The sequence below is a fragment of the Notolabrus celidotus genome, chromosome 21 (assembly GCF_009762535.1).
Source record: "Notolabrus celidotus isolate fNotCel1 chromosome 21, fNotCel1.pri, whole genome shotgun sequence".
In the NCBI taxonomy this organism is placed as follows: Eukaryota; Metazoa; Chordata; class Actinopteri; order Labriformes; family Labridae; genus Notolabrus; species Notolabrus celidotus.
The window spans coordinates 234,597-246,266 of record NC_048292.1 but is presented as its reverse complement, the minus strand read 5'-3'; the positions used below and the strand labels follow the sequence as shown (position 1 = coordinate 246,266).

The 11,670-nt window shown below is 41.7% G+C and overlaps 1 protein-coding gene across 1 annotated transcript; it reads left to right on the top strand.

The window, feature by feature from the left end:
* The first annotated feature begins 11 nt into the window (after positions 1–11).
* On the top strand, positions 12–10,683 carry mdm2 (MDM2 proto-oncogene). Its single transcript, XM_034673429.1, has 13 exons — positions 12–217; positions 3,236–3,280; positions 4,894–4,961; positions 5,053–5,127; positions 5,248–5,381; positions 5,468–5,517; positions 6,227–6,285; positions 6,559–6,643; positions 6,730–6,926; positions 7,037–7,168; positions 7,257–7,328; positions 7,418–7,595; positions 8,758–10,683. Exons 3-13 carry the CDS (start codon positions 4,911–4,913, stop codon positions 9,255–9,257), a joined length of 1,533 nt encoding a protein of 510 aa, XP_034529320.1. The 5' UTR covers positions 12–217; positions 3,236–3,280; positions 4,894–4,910; the 3' UTR covers positions 9,258–10,683.
* The last annotated feature ends 987 nt before the right edge of the window (positions 10,684–11,670 follow it).

The window sequence follows — 11,670 nt, the reverse complement described above, 5'->3', positions numbered from 1 at the left end:
ATTTCTCCTGTATCTGTCATGGTCATGAGCAGACAGTGGGAGGGTGCAGTACCAGAGTTTGTCCATCAGGTGCGCCACACATGCGTATCAAGGATCAACCGTAAACATCGACAGTTAGCCTGCAGTTAGCTCACTAACGTTCGTGTTCGAACTACCCTTCAAACTGGCTGTTTGGATGTTATAACTGGATATACCTTTATTAATAATTAACACACAGGTAAGAAAATATCTTTGTTATTAATCTGCGTTAAGGTTTAATGAGCTACAATCAGCAGAAACACGTTGGCAGGTGGTTAGCATCATGCTAGTAGGCCGCAGAGCCTCGGGTTTTCCTGGGTGGGGAGACCGGGGCAGAGGAGCGGTGACACGGCTGGTGTTCCCCTTCTTTTTGAACAAAAAGGAGAGTGCATGGAGATTCAGAGTTCAGTTAAATGTTGTATTTTAGCACAATACTTTCTTATTTACGTGTTCCTGTTTGTGTTTAGTTATTTCATATGAAGTTGCAGAGCTAACTGTTTAAATAAAGTAAGGTGTTTCTGTCAAAGTTAGCTATCCTAACTTATAATGAACAGTTCACTCATTTAGTTTTAAATCTATTCAAGTGATTAAATCATCACACGTTGATTTAATTGTGTTATTCATTTAAATCAGGTTGAAAGCAGGTGCTGTGTTTTTAGCCTAGCTGCTGTTTCATATCTATAAACGTTATTATTATCTGTTAGCTAATTAGCATGCTATGTTTTTGTTTGCTAACTCTTCAAACGTTAGCTTTAGCATTAACCTTTAATTAAATATCTCAGAGGAGATTTAATATAAGTCACATTAAAACAACAGATACAGTTGAATGTAAGCATCAGATGCATGAATAATGTTAAAAGGAAGATGTTATTGAATTTGAACTCATTTTTAAGTCTGTTGGATCTGAAGTTTGTACCCTTTAATCCTCTATTGATGTTGTTATTATTTGATCCTGGAGGTGGGGAAAGAGTTTTCCTATCAATCCTCTGTGTTACTGAAACAGAAACTCAAAAAGAGAGAGAGAGAGAGAGAGAGAGAGAGGGAGAGAGAGAAAGAGAGAGAGTGGAAATAGAGCGGTACTAGAGCGGGACAAGTCCAGGCATATCTTCACTGCCTGTGTTGTAATCGTGGAACCAACAGCTGACTCACCCTGAATCAGCTGTTCGGATACTACGACTCACGTTTAATGTTCAGACACACAGAATGTGCCCAGACATATTTACACTCAGGGGGACAGATCTCACACCTTTTTTTTAATTTTATTTTTCCTGCATCACTGTGAATTTGTAAATATTTTTCAGCTTTAGTTGAAGCTCTGAGATGTGATCACTACATTTTAATATTTTTTACTAAACATTATAAATTATATTTTTGACATTTTTAAATGCAAATACATCATTTTCAGATTATAAAGTATTGAAAATAATTATGACGTTTATCTTACTTTTTTGTACTTATTATAACTCTTGCATGTTCTAATATTTTTAGGCTGTAACTGATTAATATTTACGATTTTTATGCTGCAACAGATTGCACTGAGAAATATAATATATATATCTAATCCAAGCTGAGCTAGGTGAGTCATTGTATAAATATGTTCCTCATATTTAATAAGTAGTGTTCACATTAATAATACAAACATGTGAAGAGTCTTTCAGCAATAACAGATAACTCTGTTTTTATGCATTTTCAAAAAACACATTTACTTTTAATATATTTTAAATACATTTAAAAAAAATTAAGATACCTCTAATTAGTAATGTCACATTTACTTAGTCACAGCCACCCAACTACAGTTACCTGATAATACCTAAAAACTAAGTTATGTGTTTTTTCAAATGAACTCTTCATGTATAAGACCTGCAAGTTCGTCCTAACTGCATATTTCAAAATAAGAGATATTGATCACTCTGCAGAAGTGTTTCACTGCTGTTGTCCCGTCGGTGTGTGAGGTCCTGTCAGTCGCCCCTAAATCCTCAAACTGCAGCAGCTGTACTGACCGACAGACAGCAGGGTAACCCGACCTGGATGTTCCCCCCATGGATCAGAGTTGAACTGACTGATGGTTGTAAAACAATGAATAAATCATGGCTAACAATCAAGATACACAATTTAAATAATAATACTCTAAACAGATTCCCCTTCTGATTTAAGCTACGATACTATCAACACTTCTTGACTCCTCAAGGTCCCTAACGACATCAACCCTTCACTTCGTGTTCTGCCGTTAATCAGAAGTACTCACAACTTCAACTAAAAGCAGGTCCCCATTAATCACAGGGTCCCTGCTGTCAGGTTAGCATGACAAAAGTCAGGAGGAGCGGCTCTATGAGTTTATATTATTCATATAAACTCTGCTTGTTAAATTAGAGGAACATATTTTTATAATGACACACCTAGCTCACCTGAGATAGGATATATTTAATGTCTCAGAAGTTTGTGCAAAGGAAACATTCAGTCCAGTGCAACCTGCTGCAGCATTAAAATCATAAATATTAATCAGTTACAGCCTACAATATTAAAACATGTTTGATTTATAAGATGCACAAAAAATAAGAAAAACATTATAATTATGCTTATTCCTTTATAATCAGAAAATGTCTTTAAGAGTTTATTTACTTATTTTTGTATTTATTTATTATTTTATTTACTTATTTATCTATTTATGTATTTATTTATTTACTTATTAACTGATGTATTTATTTATATATTAACTTATTCATTTATTTATTTATTTTGGAAGGAGGGACTTTATGAATTTATGGGCTGTCCACATGTATTGATCCATGGAGAGTTGTGCCAGTTTGGCAGTTTGGATCCCCCCCTCTCCTCCTGTCCCCTGAGAGCCCAAGTACTCAGAGTCCCGCAGTGAAACCGTCTCAGCTGTGGTTCCTCTTCCTGGTTACTCTCAGTTAGTTACTCACCCTGGTTAGCTGTCACCCTGGTTGAGTCATTCTCGTGAAACTAGTCATCCTGGACTAGTCTCGGCATGCCTTTGTGATCCAATCAGCTGTTACAGTTAGTGTGAACACAAACATACAAGCGCTCAGCTGCTGAGTCAGACCGGAGTGGCCCTGTTAGGCCCTGATAGGCCCCAGCAAGGCTAACCCGGGCCATTTAGGCTGGTCTAGTCCTGACATGTCTGAGCAGCTGTATAAGAGGCTGCAGCTTCCCTCTGCTGCTCTCTGACGCACTTTATCTGCTTTTTCTTGCACAGGATGGATTGCTGAGGCAGTTTACTCCAAAATATATATTTATACAGGTAAGAGGAATTTCATTTCATCTGTTATATTAACTCCAAAAACACTGTTTACATGATCATCAAATGACTTTATTTCATTAAAACTGAGAGAGTTACTCAAATAAATGTGATTATATACACATTATTATGATTAAACAGGTTTTAGTACAAATTAAATTATGAAACTTACAGAATATGTTGTTAAAGTTGCAGTTTTACACAACTTTTCATCAGTTATGTTTTATTTTAACCAAAATGTGCCTTTATTATAACTTAAACTGAAAGAAAAATGTAAAAGTTGTTTTATAAATCATCAGTTATTTCCTTTATATCCTTAACTTTGGTTAATGCACATCTGATTCTGCAAATTCATGCATCCTAACATGACAGCCCTGCAGGAAATACTGCAAAAAATGGATTTATAAATGAGATTAACACAGAATCACAAGTTCAATTTGATCCATTACTTCTGAATCATGGTTGTTTTGAAGGCTAGACTTCTTCTTCTTCTTCTTCTATATAAGACCAACTTTCCTCTTCTCCTCACTGCTGCAGCTGCTCCCTGAGGGCATCAGATAAAGTTAATGACTTTATATTGAGGATGTTATCTTCATATTTTGGTCTGTAGTTGTTGTAAAAGTTAGAAACTTGGACAGAAGCCAACCCAGCAGAACATTCTGTCCGGCCCGGCTGTGTTGGAGGACGGTGTGAGTTCTCTTGTGTTGAAATGTCATCGATCACATTTGTTCCGGGCGGATTGGAGGACAGAGATAATCAGAGTCTGTGAGAGTGTGAGGGAGTCAGATCAGCTGTTTTCACCAAGCTTTAAAGAACAGTGAGTGACTTTTCTTGGGCAACAGCCACAAGAGGAAATTACAGGTTTGATGGGATGTTGCGTTTGAAGTCAGAAGCTCTACAGTCGACGCTTTTTAATCTTAGCTGAGGAAATTAAACACAGAACAGTGAGGGGGCTTCCTCTGATTGTTTACATGTCTCCAGTTTGTCTCATGACTTTCTGCTGTATAGCTTCCAGCAGCTGAATGCATATGTCCCAGAAATAAAACCACAGCCTGGAGCGTCCTCAACGTGGACTCTATCATGGGACGAGGGAGGCATTCAGCCACAGGAGAGAAAGATACCGTCTGTAGGAGGGTGGAAAAATCTATGTAGAGTTAAACGTCAATGTTGCTTTGTGTAGGCTGTGTGGTTAGAGAGGAGACTGTTTGCTGAGAGACGTCTGATCCAATCCTGATAATGTTACAGAGGCTCAGGGAGCAGAGGTATGTGCTGATTATTTCAAGCAGGAGACACCAAACCTCAATATTTGGAGTCCAAAGCACATTTTTAATCCCCTGGATATGGATTTTATAGCACAGAATAGTCACTTTAGAGATTACAGTCACATCCCTGGTGATTTAAATGAAATTATAAGATTCAAAAGTCTGGATCTGAGGGATTAATCAGAGCATTTGCAGGGATTTGACTTTGTAGGCTCCTTTCTTTGAACACTGATGAGCAACAAGTTCCCTAACCTTCATTTAAAGAGATGTTCCCTTCCTTCCTTTCTCCTTCTCCTAAAGTATGAAGCTCTTCATGTAATCACTCATACAACCTGTTTGTGTGTTTGTTTCCAGGAAGCATCAGCCTCACCATGTCAGCTGACGGGGAGCTCAACACCAGCGCTGCTGACGACAACAAACTGGTGAGAGCAGCTCCTGTCTGAATCCTTTACAGGCTGTGTTTAATACTGAGTGACTGTTTCCCTGACCGCCTGTCTCTCTCTCTGTGTGCAGGTCAGACCAAAGGTAGAGTTTCAGACTTTGCTGCAGCTTGCAGGAGCTACTAAAGATGTGTTCACCATGAAGGAGGTAGGAGGTCCAGCTGTGACTCAGGGGGTCAGACTCTGTAGACGGTTTTATAACCTGCGCCTGTAAAAACCTGTAGAATCACAGTTTAATTCACTGCTGCGTCGTGCTTCCCTCCTGCAGGTGATGTTCTACCTCGGTCAGTACATCATTCTGAAGCAGCTGTACGACCAGAAGCAGCAGCACATCGTCCACTGCTCCCAGGATGCACTGGGGCAGGTGCTGGGGGTGGACAGCTTCTCTGTTAAAGAGACCAGGTGAGCGTTACAACGACTCTTCTGTGTTTCCTTCTCTGCAGACTTCATGAAGTTTCTCTCTCTAACTAAACGTGTTCATGTTTCAGAGTTCTGTTCGCCATGATCACCAAGAACCTGGTGGCTGTGAAGAGCCAGGGTGAGTCTTTCCTGCTCGTCTTCTTCTTTCACCTCAGACTTTGTGCCTCCTCCTTTCATTCATCCCTCCTCCTTTCATTCATCCCTCCTCCTTTCATTCATCCCTCCTCCTTTCATTCATCCCTCCTTTTTGAGACTATTTTTGTGCCTTTAGTTAGAGCAGTAGTTCCCAAAGGGGGGTCAGGTCCCCTTGGAGGGTCACAAGGCACTGATTGAATGTCTTCATTTTTCTGATTTTCTTTGTTGCCCGTTGACCCCTGAGGAAAGATTAATGACAGCATCAGATGCAGCAGCACTGTAAATACATCAGACCAGCTAGATGGAGCATGGAGAGGACGTACAGGTTAACCTGTGTGTCCCATCACAGCGACAGTCTAAACATGGAGATAATTAAATCCTGCTTCAAGCCTTTTTTAAATCAGCTCGTTTATTCTTGTGTGGGTGTGACATTTAACCACCTCAGGACTGTGGGGGTCTCCGGTTAGCTGGGGGGCGACCAGAACGTTTGGGAACTCCTGAATTAGAGGATAGAGAAAGAAACTGGGAAGTCCCCTCTCTGTCAGGACTGTAGCCTCTGTACATGTGGGGCCAAACTATCTCCCCTTTCTTTTTCTATTTCAACCTTGTTGTTTAGTCCTCACTCTTTCTTTCATTATTCTTCTTTCTACTCAGCCTGAACTTAACCATCTCTCTCTCTCTCTCTCTCTTAGACTCACAGCAAAGCCTGAGTGACTCTCAGAGTAACAGTCAGACGGACAAAGGGACGGAGGTAAGACAAATATGCAGGCGTTTGTTTCTGTTTTGAGCGCGTGGCAAACACTCCAAGCTTTCCTTTGTGGCAGAGAGAAGAATTCAATGTTCTGTGGTAAAACGTAGAAAAAGAAATCACTGATCCGGTCATTTTTAAGTGTGCTGCACGTTATGTCAGGACACAAGCATGCAAGAGAAAACTCCAAGACCTTTAAATGGAGTTTGCAGAATAGAAAGACGCAGTAAGAAGTCTCCTGCAGGGTCACGACTAAATGAACATTGTTTCTTCTAGGAGGCGGATTCAGAAAGTCGCTCTTCATCGCCGGAGAGAAGGAGAAGAAGAAGGAGGAGAAGAAGTCACAGGAGCGGTGATCCCGGTGAGTTCTCCTTCCTTATTAAAGCTCAAACATTTCAAACCTGTGACATCTCTGAGACTTAAACTCCGCCCCCCCTCTCTCCTCAGGCCCCTCCCACAGTGTGGAGTGTGAAGCTGAGGAAGACTCAGAGGAGGACGAGGAAGAGGAGGAAGGAGGCAGGAAGAGGAGGAGGTCTGACAGCTACTCCCTGACCTTTGATGAGAGTCTGTCCTGGTGTGTGATTGGAGGACTGGGGAGCGTGAGGGACCGACACAGCAGCCAATCATCGGACACGCACAGCTCGGTGAGATTTCAAACCATAGCAGCGATCATTAATCTGTGACTCATATTGAAGAAGGTGTTTGTGTTATCACATGACATGATTGATAATGAGTGTGTGTGTGTGTGTTTCAGTCTGTGCGGTCCGACATCGGGGTCGCAGCCTCAGACTCGGACAGCGATAACTTCAGCGTGGAGTTCGAGGTGGAGTCCGTCGACTCCGACGACTACAATGAGGATGATGCGTCTCTGTCGGCCGACGACCAGGTAAGCAGCGACGTTAACCCCTGATGGTACGTCTCCCTGACCCCCCCGCAGCGTGACTCAGCCTCTCCTCTCACCTCTCTGCATTCAGGTCTACGAGGTCACCATCTTTGAGGAAGGGGAGGAAGATTCCTTCGATGAAGACACCGAGATCACTGAAGCTGTGAGTGTGTGCAAACAAACAAACACAGATACAAACACACCCTGTTGGTTCTGAAGTCTAACCCTGTGTGTGTGTGTGTGTGTTCTCAGGATTACTGGAAGTGTACGGAGTGTGGGGAGCTCAACCCTCCTCTGCCCAGACACTGTCTGCGCTGCTGGACGCTACAACGAGACTGGCTGCCCAAGGACACCTTAAAGTCCGACTGCCCCAGTCCTAAAGCCCTCCCCCCGAAGCCAACCAGCCAATCAGAAGCCAAAGAAGCACCAGGTATTTTTTGACCAGAAGTTCCAGGAACTTTTAGCCCCTTTTAGACCGGTGGACCCAGGGTCTAAATTTAGTTCAGGGGTAGATAATCTCCCCCCTAAAAAGACCCTGCTAGGGGGGTAGTACTTTTCAAAGGTCCCGGGACTTTTGGGGGGCGGGGCCTGCAATGCTGAACGTGTCTGATTGGTAGATTAACCTCAGTGTTTTTATTCCTCCCTCCGTCCACAATAACATCACACACATCTGTGATTCTCTTGATTTCTCTTTTCAAATCATCTCTCCTCCCGGTGTTCCGGTTTTAAAAGTGACCCTGTAAACTGGAGACCTTCAGCTGAACGTGTCAGTGTTTGTGGAGTTTACACAGCTGTTGAAACACAGGCTTCCGGGTCAACTTTTTTGGCATTTTTTTTTTTCCAATTTTTTTTTTTCTTCAAATTTTCAAAAAAAATAAATCAATTTTATTTTTTTTTATTTTTTTTTTCAAATTATTTTTCAAAAAAAAAAAATTTTCAAAAATTTCTATTTTTCAAAAAAAAAATTCAAATTTGTTTTTTTTCAAAATGTTTCTTTTTTTAAAAAAAAAATTTTTCATTTTTTTTCCAAAAACCTTTCACAGTCATTGTTTTTTCCATCTGTGATTCTCTTGATTTCTCTTTCTTTCATTAGTTTTGATTTGTTCTATCTTTTTTGTATGTGTGTGTACTTTTCAAAAGAAGAAGCTGTGATTCTCTTGATTTAGCAGCTTGTAACAGTAGTCTTCTCTCAGCCCACCGTGAATGCGTCTCTCCTCCCGGTGTTCCGCTTTTAAAAGTGACCCTGTAAACTGGAGCCCTTCAGCTGAACGTGTCAGTGTTTGTGGAGTTTACACAGCTGTTGAAACACAGAGGGAGTTCCTGGGAATGCAAACTAGTTTAGTTTTTATTAAGATTTCAAAATATCCTCATCAGATATTTAATGATGGTCTAAAGACGTTTATGAGGGATGCATCCGATGAACTGAAATATAGCACCATCTAAAACAGCGCCAGCTGAGTCTCTTAAAGCTAACAGCCCTGGACCTTTGGGAAGTAGCACCGCTCGAGCAGGAACTTTTCAGGGAGAGATGAACTACCCAGGAACTAAACTTCAGACTTTCAGTTGCTCTAACTTCTCTGTGTCTCCTTCAGGTTCGGATGCTGAAGACAACGAAGGAGTCGACGTCCCTGATGGGAAAAGAGCGAAGACTCCCACCCTGTCCCAATGCCTCTCTGACTCCGCCTCCTCCGCCCCAAACTCCCAGGACGTCCTCTCCTCCTCCCAGCCTTCCTCCTCCTCCTTCTCCTCCACCCAGCAGAAGCTCTGGACTTCAGACTCCCAGCCCTCTTCCTCCATCGACTCCCAGGAGCTCCTCCCCTTATCTCCTCCCGCTCTCCCTCCACCTCAACCTCCACCGCCCGCCGTCCCTGATCTGGAGCGCAGCGTTTCGGCAGAGTGGCGTCTCCCGGACTCGTGCCTGGACCCGTGTCTCATCTGTCAGTCTCGGCCGAAGAACGGCTGCATCGTGCACGGGCGGACCGGACACCTCATGTCCTGCTACGTCTGCGCCAGGAAGCTGAAGAAGAGGAACAAGCTGTGTCCGGTCTGCAGGCTGCCCATCCAGTCCGTCATCCTCACCTACATCAGCTGAGAGTCGCTGCGTGACCTCTCCTCACCTACCTCGGCTGAGACGCCAGTCTGCCCTCGTCCTTCATCTCTCTCTCATCCATGTGTGACGAGGGTCTCCTCCATTCAAACACGTAGCTCGTCTCTGCTCAGACTCCAGTTCACAGAATCACATCTAATGACAGGCACATACAGAAACTTCTCTGGACTCTTGGTGTGTTGGCATTCATCTATTTTTATCTGAAGCTGACTGAGAGACCAAAACCAACATACCTTCATCTCGCAAGACTTCCAGACTTCCTTATCCCCTCATCTGATCCTAAGAACAGAAATTAACCCTTCGTAGGAGACTAAAGCGCCTTCAAATGTTCTAAAAGCTTTCAGAGATCTGCAACAATCAACAAATTTAATCCTTGTTTCTCATTTATCTAAAAAAGCTTTGTGTAAGAGCTCAACGTGACGCAATATATCAGACATACGACAGAACAGCGTCCACAGATCCCCGCCGCTCAGAGGAAGAGGAGGTGGTCCCGGGACTGTTTTGGGTTTTGGGTTTTTTCGTGAGCGTGTGTTTCAACATTAGACAAATCTTTAAAACGACACTTAACTTAGCGTGATCGAATTACTCTCACTCTCTTCATCTGTTCTTTTCTTTCACAGCTAAACTAACTTGCACTGAAAGGAGCGATCTGAAGAACAGCAGTTTGATTTCTTTCTTTCTTAATTTGGGTGAAAAATGTCGGATTGTTCCTTTAAGCCCTCTCACATCACTGGGTAACGCTCGTGTCGGTAACGTTCTATTTTATGGGTCTAATTATTAAATGTCAGAAAGAATTTAAGAGTCATTAAAGGAAAAACATAAATATCTTTGAATGTTTAAAAGTTATAGAAACATGAGTCACTACAGAGAGAAGTTTAAATTATAATTTTAATAAATCATATCCATATAAAGTGTTTTCCTTTAAAGACAAACAAATAAACCAAAAACTTTCTTTCTTCCTTTTTGTAAATAACAGATTATTTAAAGATGATGACCCATAAAATAAAGCTTTACCTTTATTTATTTATAGGTCTGCTATTTCCTCATCCCTCCATCTTGGAAACGTGCAATCAGAGTTATTATTATTATCGTGAGAACAGAAGTTTACCTCTAAAGGAGAATGAAATGGATTAATTTATTATTGAACACTTTCACACAAATTGTAAAAACGTTCCAGGAAACTGAGAAGAAGAATTGAAGAGTGTAAAAAGGAAAAGCGGCCGATAAAGTTCAGTGTTACTCGATGTCTTTATGGAAGTATTTATTACATTTATTTAAGATGCTCCTGTTTATTTAACAGACTTTTTTGTGAGCTCTTTGAATGATTTATGAATATTTGAGACCTCTAATTTCTAATGTTTATGTTGAACTTTCTTTTTCTGTGAATTGATTAAAACTCATCTTGTGTTAACGATTTGTCTGATACGATTTTTTGTCCTCACTCGTGTTTTTCTTATTAAAGACTTTTTCACTGTTCATTAAAGATCTGCTCACATATATAAAATATAAGGGGAAAAATATATAAAAATACTTTTCTAATTACATGGACAGTTTTTTATCATTGCCAGAAATTACACTCATAGATGTCAGTTTTCAGGTCCAGACAACCAAGCATCAATCAATCAATCAATCTTTATTTGTATAGCGCCAAATCACAACAAACGTTATCTCAAGACGCTTTTACAAACATAGGAGGTCTAGACCACACTATGTCAAATTATGAACAGAGACCCAACACCAAGACAGGATAAGACTCAGTCTGACCCCACCTTAATCCATCATGAGCATTGCACATCGCAGTATTTAGCTAGTTACAGTGGTGAGGAAAAACTTCCTTTTAACAGGCAGAAACCTCCAGCAGGACCAGACTCATGTTAGACAGCCATCATGCCTCGACTGAGTTGGGTCTGGAAAGACAGATAGAGGGGAGTAAGAGAGAGAGGTGATAGTGATGAGACGAGTCGTAGAAGCTGTTGCCGCTGGAGTCCAGCACGTCCGTATCAGCTGGAGTCCAGATCGTCCGCAGCAGGAGGACGTCAACGGCAGCTCAGAGGAATCTACGAGACAATGGAGCTCTGGGACTCCAGAAAGGTCTATGGTTAGTAACTTTAATGGGACAGGCAGAGTTAAAGTAAGTGATGAGGGGGTTGGGGGGAAGAAGGTGAGCTAGGATCCCAGTGTGTCAGTGTGCCAGTTCCCCCGGCAGTCTAGGCCTATAGCAGCATGACAAAAGCTGGTCCAAGCCTGATCCAGCTCTAACTATAAGCTTTATCAAAAAGCAAAGTTTTAAGTCTACTCTTAAAAGTGGAGAGGGTGTCTGCCTCCCGGACCCTGACTGGTAGATGATTCCAAAGGAGAGGGGCCTGATAACTGAAGGTTCTACCTCCCATACTACTTT

Coding starts and splice junctions, on each gene's coding strand:
- mdm2 (XM_034673429.1), top strand. CDS start 4,911: ATGTCAGCTGACGGGGAGCTCAACACCAGCGCTGCTGACGACAACAAA. Junction 5,382..5,467: donor TTCTCTGTTAAAGAGACCAG/GTGAGCGTTACA, acceptor TTCATGTTTCAG/AGTTCTGTTCGCCATGATCA. Junction 6,644..6,729: donor TCACAGGAGCGGTGATCCCG/GTGAGTTCTCCT, acceptor CTCTCTCCTCAG/GCCCCTCCCACAGTGTGGAG.